Source organism: Serinus canaria, chromosome 2 (assembly GCF_022539315.1).
Source record: "Serinus canaria isolate serCan28SL12 chromosome 2, serCan2020, whole genome shotgun sequence".
Taxonomy (NCBI): Eukaryota; Metazoa; Chordata; class Aves; order Passeriformes; family Fringillidae; genus Serinus; species Serinus canaria.
In genome coordinates this window covers 92269776-92288309 of record NC_066315.1, presented here as the reverse complement: position 1 = coordinate 92288309, position 18534 = coordinate 92269776, and the positions used below count along the sequence as shown (strand labels likewise).

The 18534-nt window shown below is 45.2% G+C and overlaps 1 protein-coding gene across 2 annotated transcripts in view; it reads right to left on the bottom strand.

Moving 5' to 3' along the window:
• Window positions 1–11495, bottom strand: part of RIPOR2 (RHO family interacting cell polarization regulator 2) — a 67924-nt gene extending 56429 nt beyond the window's left edge. Inside the window, exon 1 of one of the 2 annotated variants that reach the window (XM_050971384.1) lies at window positions 11157–11495. In XM_050971384.1, the coding sequence (XP_050827341.1) occupies window positions 11157–11367 (211 nt within the window). In that variant the 5' untranslated portion in view covers window positions 11368–11495. The remainder of the gene's footprint in view (window positions 1–11156) is intronic. The other variant, XM_018908056.3, reaches the window with a different exon arrangement.
• Between the last annotated feature and the right edge of the window lie 7039 nt (window positions 11496–18534).

The following is an 18534-nucleotide window of genomic DNA, read 5'->3' as shown; positions in this document are numbered from 1 at the left end:
GTTCTCTTCCACCTCATGACATGAAGCAGACAACTGGCCTGGAAGGACCAAGGATCATGAAAGATTGTATTATATGGGACATGTTAACAAACATCAAAGGTATCCTAAATCCATGATTGAAAGAGCAAGTCAGGAGCACACAGGACTTTGGCCTGCCTTGCTATGGCCCTCAGCAGCATAGAGACAACCCCTGCCTTCCTGCTGCTCTGTGAGCCCCCACAGGCAAGAAGGGGAGGAGCTGCAGAGATGATGAGCATGGTCTAGGGAAAATGATGGTCAGGTAGAAGAAGGCTGCAAAGGCTGGGGTGGAAGCAAGAAGCAAAGGAGCAAATAATGCCAGACATTTAAAAATCTAGTTCCATGTATGAATTCTGCAGTGCTCCACACTGGTCTTCCTGCATGTCCCTAACAGAGCAGTTTCATAACAGAAACCCAGAAGGAGTCCTCAGGTGCAAAGGCTCCAAGCAATTTCCATCCATAGTTACGTTAGTGTAACACCAGAGCTGCCTTGTAATCATTCCCAGATAAACTGCAGTATGGGTGACCTGTCGAGGTCCTTGGTGCAGAGACTGTGGTGCTCCTCCTTCCTTCTTGTGAGCCAAAATTCTGCACAAAGGACTGCAGCTTTGAGAAATTGTTTTCATTTCTTCCCTCCCTCCAAGATACCACCACTTCCCTCTTTTCCTCCCCAGCGCATATTTCTGTGGCTTAAATATAGCAAATACAAAACAAGTGCAGCACACACAAAATGCCATTCGGGGGAGCGCAGTGAACATGCTGCCTCTGTAATGCAATGAGCCCCAAGTGCATCTGCCAAATATTTGGACTGAGATTCCAAGGGAGAGAGGGTGGTCTGTAGCACAGAGAAGCTCTGACCAAACCCTCAGACCAGTCCCTCCAGGCATCTCCTGGGGGGGATACATGTTCCTTGCTGGTCCAGCCTGCCTTCACCTGGAGGTGATTGACCATTCATAGCAGTTATTTCCTCTAGGAAAGGTGAAGAACAGCTTTGTGTGAGTGGATTTAAAATTCATAAATAATACATAAAGCAAATAAAAAGTGTTTCTTTAGGGGTGTGTTCTGGCTTTGTGGCTGAGGTTAAATGACACCAGTGAAACCATGCCAGTTTTTGAACATCTGACCCTGTGTACTATTTTCAGTGCAGTGATTTTTGAAGTGATTAATGACAACAACTTGGCACTACTCAGAGGCTGGTGTTGCTGATTAAGCTAACTCTTCCTTGGCTCACAACAGGCATCAGGAATAGAGTGGGCAGGAAGCTCCCCAGAGTGACAGAAAAGGCAGAGCACATCAGGACCTCCCGAGCTGCCTGCGTTTCAGTGGGGAAATTAGAAAAAAAAACTACTGACATCCAACTTCACAGCTGAGCTCAGCAGTGCTGGACTGCTCTGCTCCTCCTGTGGCTTTCTTTTTCTTTAAGAATATTTTGTATGGATGCTTTTCAACATTCCCACCCCTCTCAACTAAAAAAAAAAAAAAAAATAAAAGAGCCTCTCTTGTTAAGTGTGCGCTGGGATTGATATGTGGCACTCTTAGCATGTGTTTGGGGGAGGATCTCAAAGATGATATCTGGTTTCAAATCTATCTACATCTATAAAGTATCTCTCTTCTCCAAGACCCTCAGGAAAAGGAAATCTGTTACTTCAGAGAGAAGGCAGTGAGCAGGACTCCAAAACTTACAGGAGCTCTCAGGTGGCAAAAACTGCACTTCAACACAGTCACAACCAAAGAGCATGGTGCCTTATAGACAATATCCACATTCACAACAGAGCTCTTCCACTGCTCTGAGCTACCATGAAATGAGAAGGATGTGAACAAAGCTCCAGTTATGCCATGGAGCCTGAATGCTGGCCAGCCTTGTTAGCCACTGGCATCTTAATCACAAATTTGAGAAAGCCGTGGGGCTCATGTGTGAGATTTTATAAGCTCATCTCCCTGAGGTCCTGCAGGAGTCCTTGAAAATTTAATGACTATGTTAATGACATATATTGAATATATTCACAGAGCTTTTAGCCATCCTGCCAAGCCCCTCAGAGAGGCTGTCCCTCTCTCTTCTGCCACAGGTGACTGTGACACCCCTCCAGGGAACCTCCTGGATACCACTCAGCTGCTGCCATACCTGAACCATAGGTGCACTCCTCAGGGAGTGAGGAGGGTTGGGGGCTTTTCACTCTGCATGAAGAGAGGATCAGTTGCACAAAAGCTCATCATTGCAGGTCACTTCCCCTAGAGCTGGGCACAGGGAGGGCAGGAAGGCAGGGCTGGCTTGGGGAACAGCCTGGTGTGATGAAAGGGGAGCTTTTGCAAACCCTTGTGTGCACTGCTATAGTCACCTCAGAGAGCTCTAAGTTTTTGGGGCAGTTTTGGGATTTGCTTCCCAGGGTGGTCATTTCACCTGGGATTTTGGGCTCGAACATTTATTTTGCTGGACTATTTTGAGTGTCCTTAATTTTCTGTGGAATGGGTTGTGGTTAAATGTAGGCAGGCTCAAACAATGCCATGACATGGGCAGTAATTCCAGGGCAGTAATTCCAGTTAGTGAAGCTGCAGGAGCAACCTGGATGCTGAGCTCCCCCACCACAGTGCAACAGAGCACCAGCAAGTGCAGGCAGTTTTCCTAGTGGGGCATAACTAAAAGCATCACTGTGCACTGGGGAAATCTAACCCAGGCCCATGTGGGCATTACCTTAGCTACTGGATCCTCGTTAGAGGCAAAGCTCAAGTAAATATTGAGCTTTAATGGTAAGCAGCTGCTGCAGGGCTTCCTCGTTGAACCTGCTGTCACAAAGATGAGCCTACCCCACTGCTGCAGTGGATCTGCCTCCTGTTGCCCTGTGGGTGGGAATGCTGGGCTGTGGACCCCGACAGGCACCAGCCACACTTGTGCCCACTGCTGCCAGGCTAGCACCAGGGGACTGCCATGGTCAGCAAAAGAGCCCAGGTCTTCCAGCAGTGAAGGATCCCTATTTCCGTGCCCTGGGCTGGCACCTGGAGGGGCTTCTTGTTTCCACCCTTGCCCTCCCTCCTTCTTGAACACACCCACTATTGACTAAGAGGAACATAAGGTAACCAGTTTGAGGAGCTAGAACACTAAATCTCAGAGAAGGCTGGAATAGAGGTCATTCAAACTGCCCCAATTTGGGTGCAGCCAGATGTGTTTATCCACTGTGTTTTTCTGTTCAGGCAAGGGCTGGTCATAGTGGGCTTTTCCCCAAAATACCAGTTTATTTTCTTGCTCTCCATGGCTTCATATCTTTCTACTTTACTTCTTGTCTTTCAAGCTTTTTATCAACTATTAGAACTCAAGGTATCATTTCCAAGCTCTGCATCTCTGAGCTTTCCAACTCCCAGACTACCTGCAATTAAACTAGAGCAAGCCAATGCGAGCCCCATAAGTTATCCAGGTTGAAGCCTTAATGCTCAGTATTTCTGTAGTAGTTTTGCTTCACTTGTTTACCAGATGCCAAAGACACAGGAATATCAGGGACTCTTTCAGAGCATAAACCTCTGCTTCAGACCATTTCCCTGCTCCTGGATGCCAGATCAACAACACACTGCTTAAAATTCTGTGTGACCTGACAACACCCCTCACCCCCACAAGCAATGCTGAGATATAAGAGAAATCCTACTATTGGGAAATTTTCCCACCATCAACTTTTTAGGGCCTCTGTGACATTGTCAAGTGCTTGACTACTCTCTCCCTCTCTCCCCCCCATCCATACACACAGACTGTTTTCACTCCTTGCCTTTTAACTCTGCACTTCCTGACCTGGTTGTTTTGTGCCTGTCACACCCATGGTGCACCAACCACAAGGCTTTGGTTCAGCATCCAGGCAGGCGGAAGCTCATTTCACAGGCGGCTGAGCTGTGCCTCGAATTATTAAAGGGGTGAAGTTGTTTACGCCACCCACTCATGTTGGCCAAGACACATTTATTTTGTGAATTTAATGATGGGACTGAGCGACAAAAAGCTCGTGTTTCTTGGAACTTTGTAAAGATGCTATGTAAAACCAGGAGGGGGGAAAATGTGTGAAAAGAAAGGCAGCTTTGCTGAAGCCTTTGGTGTGACACTTGTTTTGCAAGCTTAGAAGGTGCCCCAAGCACACCTGATCAGTGGTTTCTCTCTGGCTTGTACATACCTTCCTCTTTTCTCTGAGGGCTGGTTAAATGCCACTTGTTTATTTGACCTGGATTTTCCCCTCACTATTGTTATTATTAGTGATCTAGAAATATCATCAACAGATATGAACCAAAAAAGCTGCCTTCCAGAAATGGAGAAGGAAGCACCAAAAAGATCAAAGGTTTTAATTAAAAAAAAATAGGGAGAGAACAAAGGAGAAAGGGTCTCTCATTTCAATTTTTTTTTTTCTAATTTTTTTTTTTATTTGGGCCTTATTTGCTCAAACTTTTCTGCTTCATATATGGAGTGCAATACCCTGTTAAAAATAATCCTCCAGCTGCCCATGACAGCTGGAAGTTCCAGAGCACTGCGGGTGGGTCAGCGTGGGGGCGCCTGGGGTGGGGATGGGCGTCTCACACTGACTCCTCTGACCACAAAAAGCTCTCTCCCCTGTCTGCATAACTTCGAGTCCACCCATGGACCACAACCAGAATGGAGCAGCTGCGAGAAGCAGGTGAGTGGAGCATTTAGTGTAAACAGGAATAACAAAAATGCTCCATAAGACAGCACCCTTTTTTCCTTGCCATCCCTGTCCTGTGTGTTAAATAGGTCTGATCATCCTCTTGCAAAAAGGTGCTTCAATCTGAGTTTATAGGCCAAATATCTCACTACAATCCATCTATCTGGATGAAGCAGACACTGTTGCCTTGGTGATGGGACTTCTCATCCTCTGGGCTGAAGGGAGTACAGCACACACTTTCTCCAGGAATGTGAGATAAGTCAAAAGGACAAGTAAGGCTAGTGGGACCTGTAAATGTTTTCAGGACACTGATCTGCAGTCTCCCAGCAGTCAGGAAGGAGAAGCTCCTATACCTGATACATTGCAAGGCTACTCATCCTTACAACAGCCTCCTGAAGTATTGGGAAATGGTACGTTGGATAAAAAGTAGCCATGCTAAACCCTTTGGGGTGAAAAGTTAGGAAAAAAAAGTATCTCTGCATATCTCTGAGGCAGGCATCTGCTGGATTACCATACTGATATGAACACACAAGTATCATTAGAAAACATAATTCTCCTAAAGTTACCACTTCAATGTACTCTGCGGGGAGGGGTCATAGCTGAGGGGTCTCACCAAAGCAGGGCTAGATACAGCATGAAAAGAAACCTGGTCCCATGGGTCACACAGACAAGCTGTGACATGGAAGGTCCCATGTGACATTTGACAAGCCACTGCAGTTTTGTGTCCAAGAAAAGCACAGTGTGTATTATTGCTTCAGGGAAAGAGAAAAGTTGCTTAACCTGAATTGTTGCTGAATAAAGAGTCTCAATTATAAGTTAACATCCAAAGCTTTATCCTCAGTTTTCTCTAACATCTCTAACCTCACTATGTGCAGGCAGTGCACATAACCATGTACAGCAGCTACTTTTCGTTTCAGCTAAGACTCAGAGCTGGTCCCAAACACCAGAATTAAAGCTATTTTCTCTCTTATAAAAGACAGGCAGGCTTTACAAGGATGCAAAGGCATCTGGTGCATTTTTGAAGCACACCTTAAACATTTGATGCAGTTCTGTTCTCACAGGAGCCTTGATGGGCAGCAGTGCTGGAATGTATCTGTATGCCAAAAGAGGCATGTCAGTCCTGGGCAAGGAAAGGGCCCTGGGACTCTGTGCAGTGCACCATCTAAAATAGGGCTCTGGTCTACTGAACTGGAGCACACCCTTAATGAATGTAATGAAAAAGACAGCGTTGGTTTCCCCTACCCCATTATTTGGAAACACTGATGGGATTTTGTGTGGGCTTTGACCTGAGAGGGAGGTTATGGTTACCCCATGTATAACCAGAGGGCATGTACAGGAAGTGGGAAGTGGAGGTGTGAGGAGAGGTCAGTGTAAAGCAGCTGCATGAAAAGATCTGCAATAAATCACAGCTTAATTTCTACTTTTCCTGTGTATTCTCAGCTTGGATAGGGTGGTCAGTGCTAACAAAATATTTGGATCTAATTCTTGAAGGAATAACAAGCAAGTTTACCAACTAAATACTAAATTGAGAGAAGGAGGGAGTCAATTAATTGTTGACTCCCTCAAAGGCAGACAGACCCTGCAAAGAGACCTTGACAAATTAGAGGACTGGGCAATCACCAACTGTAAGAAGTTCAACAAGGGCAAGTGCTGGATTCTGGACCTTGGATGGGGCAGCCCTGGTTGTGTGTATAGACTAGAGAATGAGGCTGGAGAGAAGCACTGTGGAAAGGGACCTGGTTGATGGCAAGCTGAATCTGAGCAGTGCCCTGGCAGCCAGGAGGGCCAGGTGTGTCCTGGGGCCATCAGGCCCAGCATTGCCAGCCGGGCAAGGGAGGGGATTGTCCTGCTCTGCTCTGCACTGGGGCAGCCTCACCTCGAGTGCTGGGGGCAGTTTTGGGTGCCACAATATAAAATATTAAACTATTAGAGAGTGTCCAAAGGAGGACTATGAAGATGGTGAAGGGCCTTGAGAGGAAGCCATGTGAGGAGCAGCTGAGGTCACTTGGTCTGTTCAGCCTGGAGAAAAGGAGGCTGAAGGGAGACCTCATTGCAGTTAGAACTTCCTTGTGAGGGGAAGAGGAGGGCCAGGCACTGATCTCTTCTCTGTGGTGACAAGTGACAGGACCCAAGGAAACTGCATGAAGTTGAGTCAGGAGAGGTTTAGGCAGGATATCAAGAAAAGGTTCTTCACCCAGAGGGTGGTTGGGCACTGGAACAGGCTCCCCAGGGAAGTGGTCACAGCACCAGCCTGACAGGGTTCAAGAAGCATTTTAACAATACTCTTGGGCACTTGAGTCATATTCAAGGTATGACTCTTGGAGGTATCCTGTACAGACCCAGGAGCTGGACTCAATGATCCTGATGTATCCCTTCCAACTCAGCATATCCTATGATTCTGGCCATGTTTGCTGACTGCTTGCAAATTCTGCTTATGGATATGTCTGCTTGATCCAGGAGCACCTGCTGTGCCGAGCTTCTGGTCCCCATCAGAGGCTGTGCTGGTGCAGTGGCATCACACCTCTGTGTGAGCCCTCAGCTCCCCTCCCAGGGAAACCAGGGTCTGCCAAGAAAGCTGACTTGTGCTGAAATCCCCCTCACTCTCTGGGCTTGGCTCCTCATCTTAGACAGTCAGGGAAAATCTACACCATCACTAAAGGCTGCAGTGATGAGGGAAAGGCTAGTGCTATTGGAAGGGATTTCTTTTTAATGAAATATAACTTCAGATTCCCAGGCACTTAGAGTCACTAAAAATTAAACAGCATTTTGCCCAAAGTGGGTATTTGACCTAACAAAATTGTAAAAATAACTGAAGACACTTGCTTTGAGTTAACATAGTGAGTAGGGCTTAAAAGAAATTAAACCTATCACTCCCTGTGCTTTCAAAAGGCTAAAAGAATGTATTTTTTAAACTTTTCCACACTACAGCTGTGCCCTGTTCAACACTGACCGTGTTGCAGAGGAGAGGGAGTTCTTCACTGAACGTAAGCACATTCACTTGCAAAATCTCTGCAAAACCTCTGAAGGAGAGCACCATGTCAGTGCAAGGCACTGTTATTACAAAACAAAGGAAAGAACTAACTAACTAAAGTTTCTTTGAGGTTGAACATTTCGAAGCTTTGAATAGCTGTTGCATTTTTGTGAGGATAGTTCTACCCCATTTTGTTACATCCAGCTTGGTGACTTCCAATTTCAAGATATAATAAGGAAAAGCAACGCCTATTGAAGCACAAGTAAATGAAAATTGTGGAATTATGGATTATGCTGAAGAAAACACAGAATTTTTAAACAAATTTTTGGTTAGCATGTGGGAAAATACCATCTGACAGTTTATATCAATGGGAAAATATTTCCCTCTTGATCTTTCCCAGAAAACAATTTAAAACTGTAATTTTTAGAAGAGTTATCCTAGGAACTTCTTGTTAATGTTTCAGAAAACTTGAAACACCAGAGGAATTCCAGGGAGCTGTAAATAATGTTGTGTTACTAATGATGTGATAGCCCTGCAGTGGTCTTGGCCTCATCAAGGAATACCTGATGTTGAAGTCATATAAGCAAAATCAAAGGAGATGGAGTACAATCAGTGGCAATCATTAGGATTTTAGAGAAAATAATTTTATTGATAGTGTACTCAGACTTTAGGAAGAAATAGAACTTCGTACTGCATGAAATCTTTACACAACCCAGCTGAGAAATCATCAAAGATGCCAGTTTCTAAAGAGGACATACAAAGATTGGTTCTCTCCCATGGGACTGAACTATTTTTATGTCAGTGATCTGAAAGGGAACTTTAAACAGTGATTGACTGAGTATGGCACAGATGGCACAATGTCTGGAGAAGTGGAAAACAGGCTACTTGAGGAAGTGAGGTGATTCATCTGGTTTTAGTATGGGCATAGCTGGGAGCAAGGGAGATAAGCCATCCTGACAGGATAACATTGACTTTGTCCTGAGAAATTTGACTCTGAAAGAATTGAGGATTAAAGAGAAAAATCTGAGAAGAGCAGACCCTCATGTGATGCTGCAACCTGAAAGAACTTCAGCAGGTCCTTGAACTGATCCTGATATATTATACATAGACTTAAGAAGTATGAGTAAACATATCATGTAACTTCTGGATTTGTCCTGGTCTGACAGTTTTGGAGCACTGGGCTCCATGATGGTGTCCACATCTCTCTGAGGGACTGGTCTCAAAAACCATGAAAATGCTTAACAGATTAAAAGTTTATAAGGAAACAGTCATTGATAACAGTCTGCTTGGCAAAAGATGAGAGTGGTCTGAATATTGGCTGTAGATATTTTTATGAGATTTTTATATGCAAAAGTAATAGTGAGATCTTAGCTCTCCTGGACAGGAAGGAAACTAACTCCAAAAAAGTAGACAGATCAGTGCTAGAAGAAATAAAATCTGACTTTAACTGTGATGGTAGCTAAGCCTTGGGATGAGTTAAAAAGGTGGACATAGATTTGCCATCATCACTTTCCAAATCAAGGTGGATGTGGAAAATAATAAAAAAAGGTCATGCCCTAAGAGCTGAGGTTTGCACTGAGCTGGGAGTTCAGTGCCTGACAAGTGCCTCCAACTGGCCTGAAAATCTGCGACCAAGTTTTGGCTGTGACTAAATTTTGGCTGGCGCCTGAGGCTGCAGCATGAATGGGGCGGGGGCTGCCCTGTGACCGAAAGGGGCCCTGCTCCTCCCCGCCGGATCCCACCCAGCCCCAGGGAGTGCACTGGGTTGTCCAGGGTCAACAGCGCTCCAGAAATAGCAGCCAAAAAGTTAATGTTTCCTTGCTAACCCGTTCAAGAGAAAGGAGAGGGGACTGAAGGGGAAGTCTAGCACTGTGCCTGTGTTTTTTGGGCTCTCCAGCTGGCAGGTTTTGGAGCCAACAATCCCTGTGTCTGAGAGAGCAGCTGGGATACAACTGTTCCCAGTTATGTGTAGGTGAGTTGAAGAGGATGTCACCAATTCATAGACTCGTAGGATACCTTAGGTGGGGTGGATCCTCAGAAGATCATCTATTCCAACCTCCTGCTCCAAGAAGGGTCATGGAGAGGTTTTTAAAATGTTCCTGCCTTTGAAAAAGCAGAGCCTCCTCTAGCTGTTTCTGGATCAGCCCTGCCAGAAACAACTTAGCTGAGAGGCTGGAACAGATTTTTGAAGTGGTGTATCATTCCCTTCAGATAACACAATATATATGTCAACGACCTACCCATATTTCTCTCCTTTCCTTCCACAGTTCTGGTTAAGAACATGAGCTAAAGGGTTCAAAAACAGCAAATAAGCTTAAAAACCCACTGGCTCTTCAGAGCGATTGCAAATGTCCATATCAAGTCAGAGCACGTGAATGATTATCCTGGGAAGCAGCATCCACTTGTGCTGAATGCAGGATGCAGCAAATGCAATGAGGTACTTTGGTGCCAGCTGATTTGCCCACTGGCATGAGGTGTTTCCTGGACGACTGAGGATTTCTTCCACAATGCAAATGCACTGACCTCTCCTGTCAGCAAATTCATTGCCCTTCTGAGCCCAGACTGGGATACAGGGTGAGAAGTGGGGGCATAGAGACGTGAGAAATGTATTTGAGTACCCAGAGAACATCATTGAGACTGCTTTCTTTTCTGAGCTGATGCCTTTCACTGGGGCTCAGATAACTTGATTTGGCACTATTCACTGCTAAGTTTTCCATACCAACCGCAGCTGAGCTTTGTTTAAATGAGGCTTGCTGAAGCTGTGCTGAAAGTGAGTTTAAAGGTTCACAGTCTTTGGAGTGGATCCAGGCAGCTCTTTGTGCCTTCAACTCCCTTAGAAACTGTGGAGGGCTGGGGCCCGGGAGAAGATTTGCATGAGCAAGTTCTCTCCCCAGCTCAAGTGCAAAGGGGAGCAGAGAACAGCAGCAGAAATTGAACACCATGGGCCAGATTCTTCCTCCTCCTCTGGGCCCTCTTATCTGTGTTTCTGTTATTTTGACTTGATAGCACTCAGCACACATGTAAATGATGGTACAGAATGCAAGCAACAAGGAATCAAGCACCAGCAGAAGCAGCTTTAGGGATAAGAAATTATGACACCCGCTTTGTATCTCATGTTGTGTCAGTTGGAGAGGAGGACGCTAATTCTGCTCAGATAATTTAAGGAGCAAGTCACCCTTAGCCCCTGTACAGAGCCCCTACTACTTTAACGACAGCTGCACCTGTGCTGTCGAATGCCCAATGTGCTACTTTGCACAGCGCAGCCACTGTAGAAAATACACTGGGCGTACCCCCAGCTTTCTTCTGCAGTAACTTCCTTGAAGCTGCTGGACCAGTGTGAAAGTATTTTTGTTGTATCTGTGGTCCCTTTGTTCACCATTCTCTAAGGAGAAAAAGAGTCTGGTCACCCTGTGACCTTGAAGCCCACAGACAACTTCAGATTTACACAAGAAATACCACCCAGGCTAGTAACCGGTCTCTCGTCTGAGTAGGAGTAGGATTAGTTTAATAAAAGATAACTTTACCTTCCCCAAAGGAATCATCTTCTTCTCCAAGTGCAGTAACATCTTCTTGGGAGTGCTGCATCGTGGCAAGGATGCAGCTCAGGGCGCAGCCAGAGCCGAGTGCTTGAACCTGTTCCTGTGCAACAGCTCGACTGTTTCCTTTCACCAGTTTCCTAAATATTTTGGTGGTAACAGCTTCCGCATCTGCACTTACGAAAACAATCTCATTCATAGAAATGACGCCTCCTGTTTTTACAGTCAGCCTTTGAGATGAGCTTTGAGGTGGGGTGTCCTTACAGCTGAGAGAGAAGTTGATTTTGAGAGCAGAGGAGGCAGGACAGGCTTGAAATGCACCCTGCCCTGTTTCTGAGTGCCATAAATGCACAGCAGCGGCAGCCCTGGCAGCCCGGGGTGTTAAAAGGTTTGCATATGAATGGGAATGTTTTCTGGTGGCAGAGGTAGAGCTGGGGAACAGCTCACCCTGCTTGGACTGCAGAGCAACTCCTCCCTTTCACCCCAGGGACAGTGTGACAGGAGGAAACCCCCAGGCTCTCTCACTGTCATGTGTTGATGGAACTAATTTTTCTTTTAGCATGGCGGCAGTGACATCACTTTCTCACCCACGCTGGGGTGGCCCATAGCAATGGACATGTGGACAAGCTGGAAACCACAGGTGATGGCAGTTGTCCCATGGGCAGATGCCTTGGCAGAGACATGATTCTCACTGTTGCACTCTTCCAAGTCACAGTCTGTGGTGCACTACCAAACCTAAGGACCTTCCTGATCAGGTGTACAAAGAACCAGACTTAAGTAAAACTTGCTGTCTGCCAACAATAGACATATTATTTGAGTATCTCTGTCACTCCTAATTCGGCAATATACTGGTCTGTCCTGTCACTGTGTTTCTTGAACTTCATAAAGCAAGTTGACTCCTTTGTGTCAGGTCCCTCAGTTTATGAGAGGACCTTACCTACAAACTACTCTAAACTTGTACAAAACCACATTTGGCCTTTAGGTTGTGTCTGAGCCTTTCATAGCCCTGCTGTCTTAGCAGTTCACTCAGGGATATGTCTGTCCACTGTGGGGCCTGGCACAGGCAGTCCCCCACAGCTCTGCTATCAGCAGTTAGAATGTAATGACAGTGAACCTGAACTGAGCACCAGTTTCTCAGTCTAGTAGCTGCACGTGTCACCACACCCTTGGTAGCGAGACTCCCAGCACAGCAGCCGTGTTTACTGCAGCTTCCGGCAGATGAGTCACAGATATAATGAGCTCTTCTCTAGTTATTATGTTGGGATTTTTTAAAGCTCTCCCAGTGGGTGTCTGCAAGACACTGCACAACTTGAACTAAAGATGGGACAAGTCCATTTGAAGCACCTGGTCTCACCCCAGCCCAGGCCATGTTTATTAGCAAATCCTACGGCAGCACTTTGGTCATCATAGGAAGGTGAAAACACCCTTCCCAGCTCAGGCACAGCTTTCCTCTGGGTGCAGGGTCCCTGGTAAGGGGTGCTGCATCCCACCCACTCATGCCTCCCCCTTGCTGTCACATCAGGTGTCTTGGTTGCACAACTTGTGAGTTGCTGCCGTGCCAAGGTTAGGAAGCTGTGTTTTCCTAGGCGGATAAGGTTGAAGCCAAGAGCATCCCAGGACTGGTTTTGAGTGGGGCATTGTGGTTTGCCCACTGGGTAGTTCCTCTGTCACAGCAGCAAGATTCCTTAAGGAACTCTGTTCCCAACAGGCCCCTCCTCAAACTTGGCTTTGCTTTAAAATTAGATTTGTTCAAATTCCCACAGACATGACAGCTTGGTCCAAAAGGCAGGAGACAAGAAATTGTTTCTGGCCCTGCAGGACAGCCTTGGGGAAGCCACTCCTCCTTTCTAGACATCCTCCCTCAGCCTTTTTCTTGCTCTGCTTATTTGAAATGATTTTTTCAGGCAAGGACCATCTCTGATTAGATGGTACTCAACAAAAGCATCCCTCTGCCTCAGAGTGGCCCTCCTGCCATGGTGCTGAGTAGATAGAGAAAGAGATGAAAAGAGAGAAACACCATTATGGGGCGATGAGGAGAAGCAGAGAAGAGGGGATCAATGAGACAGAGAGGTATGAAAAGAGGAATAGTAAGAGACATGAAAGCTGCAGAGAAGAAGCATCAGTCTGGAGGGAAGGGATGCTGGCACAGGAGGCTGGGACTTCTCCTGGCACTGTCTCCCAGGGTCAGGGCTGGGAACTCCTGAGCTTGCAGAGGCTGGCGGGGCCAGCATGTGAAATGACTGCTGGGGGTGAGGGAAAGGAGAAGTGTGGAAGGAAAGACACCCACAAGGTGTATCTTGTCTTAAAGCTTCCTGGCAAGGCCTACTGCTGGAAATGGGCAGCCACTGCCCATGGTTTCCTTGAAACAGCAGGAAGTGGTTGGTAGAAATCTTGAGCCCTTGTAAAGTCAATGGCTAAACTGCCCCAGGGTGCTGTGGAGCCTGTCAGTCTCTGAGGACAGGAGCCAGAAGAGGCTTTTGCTCTCTTGAGGAAGGTTTTTGGGCTTGACTATAATAAGTTGCAAGATAAATGATGCTGCAAATACAGAATATATTTTAGATATGAATATTCAAATCAGAAAGACAACCCAGCAGGAAGAATCACAGAGAAAATACTGCAGCTCTTACTCTCCTGTGTTGTCCTGCAGTTGGAGGTCACTTATAATTTGGGCATGGGAAGTTTTAGCCATTTGCTGCTTCCTTTGGAAATGTGAAGGAGCAAGCCACACTGTCTGGTTATTGTGGCAGCTCCCCTTTACGCTGCATTTCCTTGGGACTTAAAGCTATTTCCTTACCCACTGTTTTCCGTCAGCCTCTCCAGATGCCTGTTACCTTGACAGCCCTTTTTTCTTTTATTTTCAGGAATTAAAAGGCATCAAAAGCTGTCCTCTCTCCTGAAAACAACTGTCACCAGAATTAACACACCAGTCGGGCTAGTGATGAATGGTAATGACTCAGCCTCCGTTGCAGATGCACAAAGAGGAGTTGCTTTGATTCCTTCCAGTTTGCCACATCGTCCCTTGACAGCAGCCTCAACTGCACTCCTCACAGCATGTGATGTTCCTTCAGAGACCTGTTCCCCAGGGGAGCACAGTGCCCTTTCCCTTGAGACAGGATAAATTAACACAGACAAAAACAGTCCACCTCACATAGATGCCCAGATTTCCCTTCTCCCTGCTCCAGCTTTGCCTTTGGGGCAGCAGGATTTTGCCCTGGCAGTTTGTCTTTGCTGCTTACTGATCTCAACCATCAAGCCTAACAAAGCGACTTCCTCCCTGCTTTGTTTTGTAGCATATCTGGGGTTTTTCCCTTCTGTACCCACAAGAAGTATTTTTTTCTCATACTTGTTGAGCTGCTCTGAAACACAGTAAGTTATTTTCACCTGTTGGCTTATAAAGACCAACTCCACACCAAAAACAAAAGCCCCCAGTCAATTTTGCATCCACTGCAAAACTCTCACGTGTATATTTTTCATGTAACCACATCTGATGCTGTTCTCAGAAAAAGCCACCACCCATTTTCCATTTTCTTAGAACCTGTCAACAAAAAGCAGGGGAGCCTGAGGAAATGTCAAAAACAAGGGTGGATCAAGCAAAAGGAGACAACTTCTACAGCAGCTTCTTTAAATACTCCAACCTTACTCTTCTTCCCCTGCAACTTAGTTTATTAGGATTTCTGATCCAGGAAAAAGTCAAGCATTCTGATATTTTATCTCCAGATACAGGACTAAAAGCCATTCCTAAAGAAAAAGAAGTGTAAAAAATTGTGCCATTTAGAAGTTTAGGGAATGTTTTAATTCAACCCTACCTTAGATTACCAACACCTCCACAAGCAGCAGGAGAGATGAGTTGGCCATTTTCTGCATCTGAAACAGCTCTGCCCTATTCACATCTCCTCCTGTTCCAGCACTAGAAAGATTCTCAGGATACAGAAAGTTGCAGATCACAGGGGCAGTTAGTACCCTGCTTTGAGGGCACTAAATAGCCCCTCTGAAGCTATTTTGGGAGTGAAGATTACATTTGATGGGATAATCTACATGGAGAAAAGAGGAGGGGAAGAAGTGATGAAAGAAGAGCAGATGATTCTGAGGTGGAGACAGTATGAAAGAGAACGTAGAAAAAGGTGCCTGACGCCGGTCAGTTTGGGAAAGTGAGTGTTCATCTGCATCCGGAGTACTTGAAAAAGGTTTGCTCTGGATATTGCTGCAGTGTCAGTCCTCCAGCAAAACATGCTTCTCAGAAACCTGATAAATAGAGTTACAATAATTTGTCTAGTTGTTAACTCATTTGCAAGTTACAGGGACTCCAGGGACTTAGATTATGTTTAGACAGTCTGTGTCAGTGTCTTGAGTGAGCTTAGTATAATTTTTTCTTTCCAACTCTTGAAACATTTTGTGCTTTTTTGCCAAAAAATCTAAGCACTTTTTTTTTTTTTTAATTTTTAAGTAGGGATATTCAGTTCCAGAGAAAACCAGGGAGAATTTCTCCCTTTTACTGTCCAAAAGGAGAGTCAGCAGGCCAGTAGAAGACATGACTCACTGCACATAACTTCACAGACATTAAGAGCCCTGTGCACAAATCTTCACAAGGCTGTGAAATATACACCATGCATTTTGGAGAGCTGAGAAAAGGGCTGGCACCAGGAACCATTCACACAGCTGACAGAACAGTGGTTCCTTAGGACCCCTGGTGTACATTAGCCTTTTGCTCAGTTCCCCAGCAGACACACACTGCAGTGAGCAGGAACCATGGCACACGTGTTGTTGGTGCTGTTGATGCCCTACTGGTGTCCATTCATGTTCCACACCCTGCTGTGAGCAGAGAACCCGTGGCATGCCCCAGGGGTGAGTGGCATTTGTGTGCACTCAAGTGTGACACTGCAATCTACAACACCTAGCACATCCCACCAGCACTTCAAAGGTGACTTTGGCTTCTTCCAAGACAGCATTTTTTCATTCCAGTATCATTTGGCCTATTATCTTCTCATAGCAAAATATTATTTCAATTCAAAGGGAGAAAGCAAACCATGCTGGATGAAATCCCTACAGAATGAATACAATCTTGGAAATTATACTCAGTTAAGTAGTTCCCAAGCGGCTCATTATCAAAAGACAAGAAAATGGTCAAGCATGATTTTGCAGGCCCCAGCCTTGGATCTGGTATTATTCAATATATACTTTAATATCCTAGATGATTTTTAATATCCCAGAATAGATATGATCATACTCATTACAATTGCAGATGCCAGGCTTCCCAGCATATGTACACTGGAGGACAGAATCAAAATTCAAGCCTTTAGTTACAAACTAGAGAGGCAGTCTGGAAACAATTAAATGCAAGAGAATGATCTGTGAAGTATTATGCTCCAGCAGAATAATCCTTATAAATGCAGGCTGAGGGATGGCTACTTTAGTAGCATGTTTTCAGAAAGAAGGCAGGAGATAGCAAAAGGGGATTCAGCAACAGCACCCAAAACCAGCAGACAGCTGCCATCAGGTGTGATCAAAGGCAGAGACACAAAGTATTCAGGCAGCTTTTGACGTTAATAAGGCCTCTGCCAAGGCAGGACACTGCGTTCAGACATCCCAGTTCAAGGAAGATAGAAACTGTTGGGTGATGCTCCTGAGAAGAACAACCAGACTGTTCTGAGGGCTAGGAAATGGGAAATTAAGGAAAAGATTGGAGAAACTGTAGCTACTTCATTGAGGGAGAGAAAACAAATACAGGTGATAAGAGCAGTACTCATCCCTCTTCACCTTTGTTGTGAACAAGGTGTCAGGAAGTGAGGCTGCAGAATGGAGGAAGCAAATGAGGAGGCACATTAGGTAGCAAACAAGCAGAAAATAGGAAGAAGTAAGTTTGGGAAAACCTCTTTCCAACAGCCAAGACAGTGAAGCAGCAAAAGACAGTGGGTGAGTGCTTGGGTGAGTCAGTGCTGAGTGAATCAGAGTGCTGCTTTAACCTACCAAGCATATACAAGGCTTTTGAAGAACAGAGGAGAAAAGCAGCTATTGGGAATAATATAAGAATGATTGATTCTGAAGTCTTAGGGGAGAGCAGTGGGAATAGGGGATCTCTTGAGGTTAGACTCAGTGCTGTGTTGCTAGAGCAGCTCTTGAGTAATACTGGATTTCGACTTGTTAAATTTATTTCTCAGTGACACTTAGCCAAGTGCTAAACTTTCCCACTGCTTGAGGGGTCCAGCACATTCCAGTGGCTCTTGACTGGGATGGGAATATTTTTGCTATTTCAAGCAATTAAAGTATCCTACTATCTTTCTCCTTCTGTAAGAAATCTTCATGTCTGTTGCTTTTGTGTTTATTATTTTTCCCTAATTCTTTTGTCACCTATTCCACTGTAATCCATGAGGTCATTGTCATCAGCAAAGAATAGAGGATGGATTTTTCATCCATAGATGATTAAATCCCATGGGTTTCTCTCAGAAGTACCTCAGGTTGTTTCTATAAATTGTTAAAGAGAAGCAGTCTGAATACTATAATAATATGGGAGCTTGCTATCCCCAGCATAACTAACAATTATGCTCAATCCTGCTAGGCATCACAACCTTATGTCTTACTAAAAGTCAGATATCAACTATATAATACTTTTATCAATGTGAACAAATTTTACAATTGACCCAAGAGGTCTAGACAATATTCTAGTGCCTATGCCAAAGTCACAAGACCATCTCACATTTCTCTACCACAATTTTTGTTAATAATACTTTTTTTTTCTCCAATACTAACTACCTTGGGTGTTGGAGGAAATACGGGCAAGCAAGTCATCTCATTGTTCAGCTGTATTGCCATCCCAGGCAAAGGATATTGAAAGGTGATTCACAACATTATTTTAGTTATATGTCAAAAAATATATGAGTTCCCCTTCTTTTCCTTTAGGTAGGCTATTGGAAATAGAGTGAAAGCCCCAAGTCATTTATTTTAAACTCTCAGGTCACACTGTCAGACAAATGATGTCTGTGGATGAATTTGCCTTTTCTTCACATTAATAATCCTGCCTGCGGACTATTCAGTTTGGGGGCCTTTACTTCATTGTGTACATGATGTTTCCAGTTTCTCTAGCTACTGGAAGGAGTTCAGGAGCTGGTCTTCTCCCCCAGTCTTTGCTTCTTCCACCTCCCTCCAGCCACCAGCGTTCTTTCTGCTTCTGGGAGATGCTTCTTGACAGAACTTATCTTGGGTATTTTGCAAGACAGTGTGGGGTTTTTTTTTTTCCCCTTTGCCAAAGGGTGTTTTTTAAAGACATTCTCCCATATTCTGGCAAACTGTGGGTGAGATGGGCAGCTTCAGTTGTGAGATGGCTCAGACCCTGCCTGGGGCTGCTCCCAAAGGAGCAAGCGTGCGTTTCTCT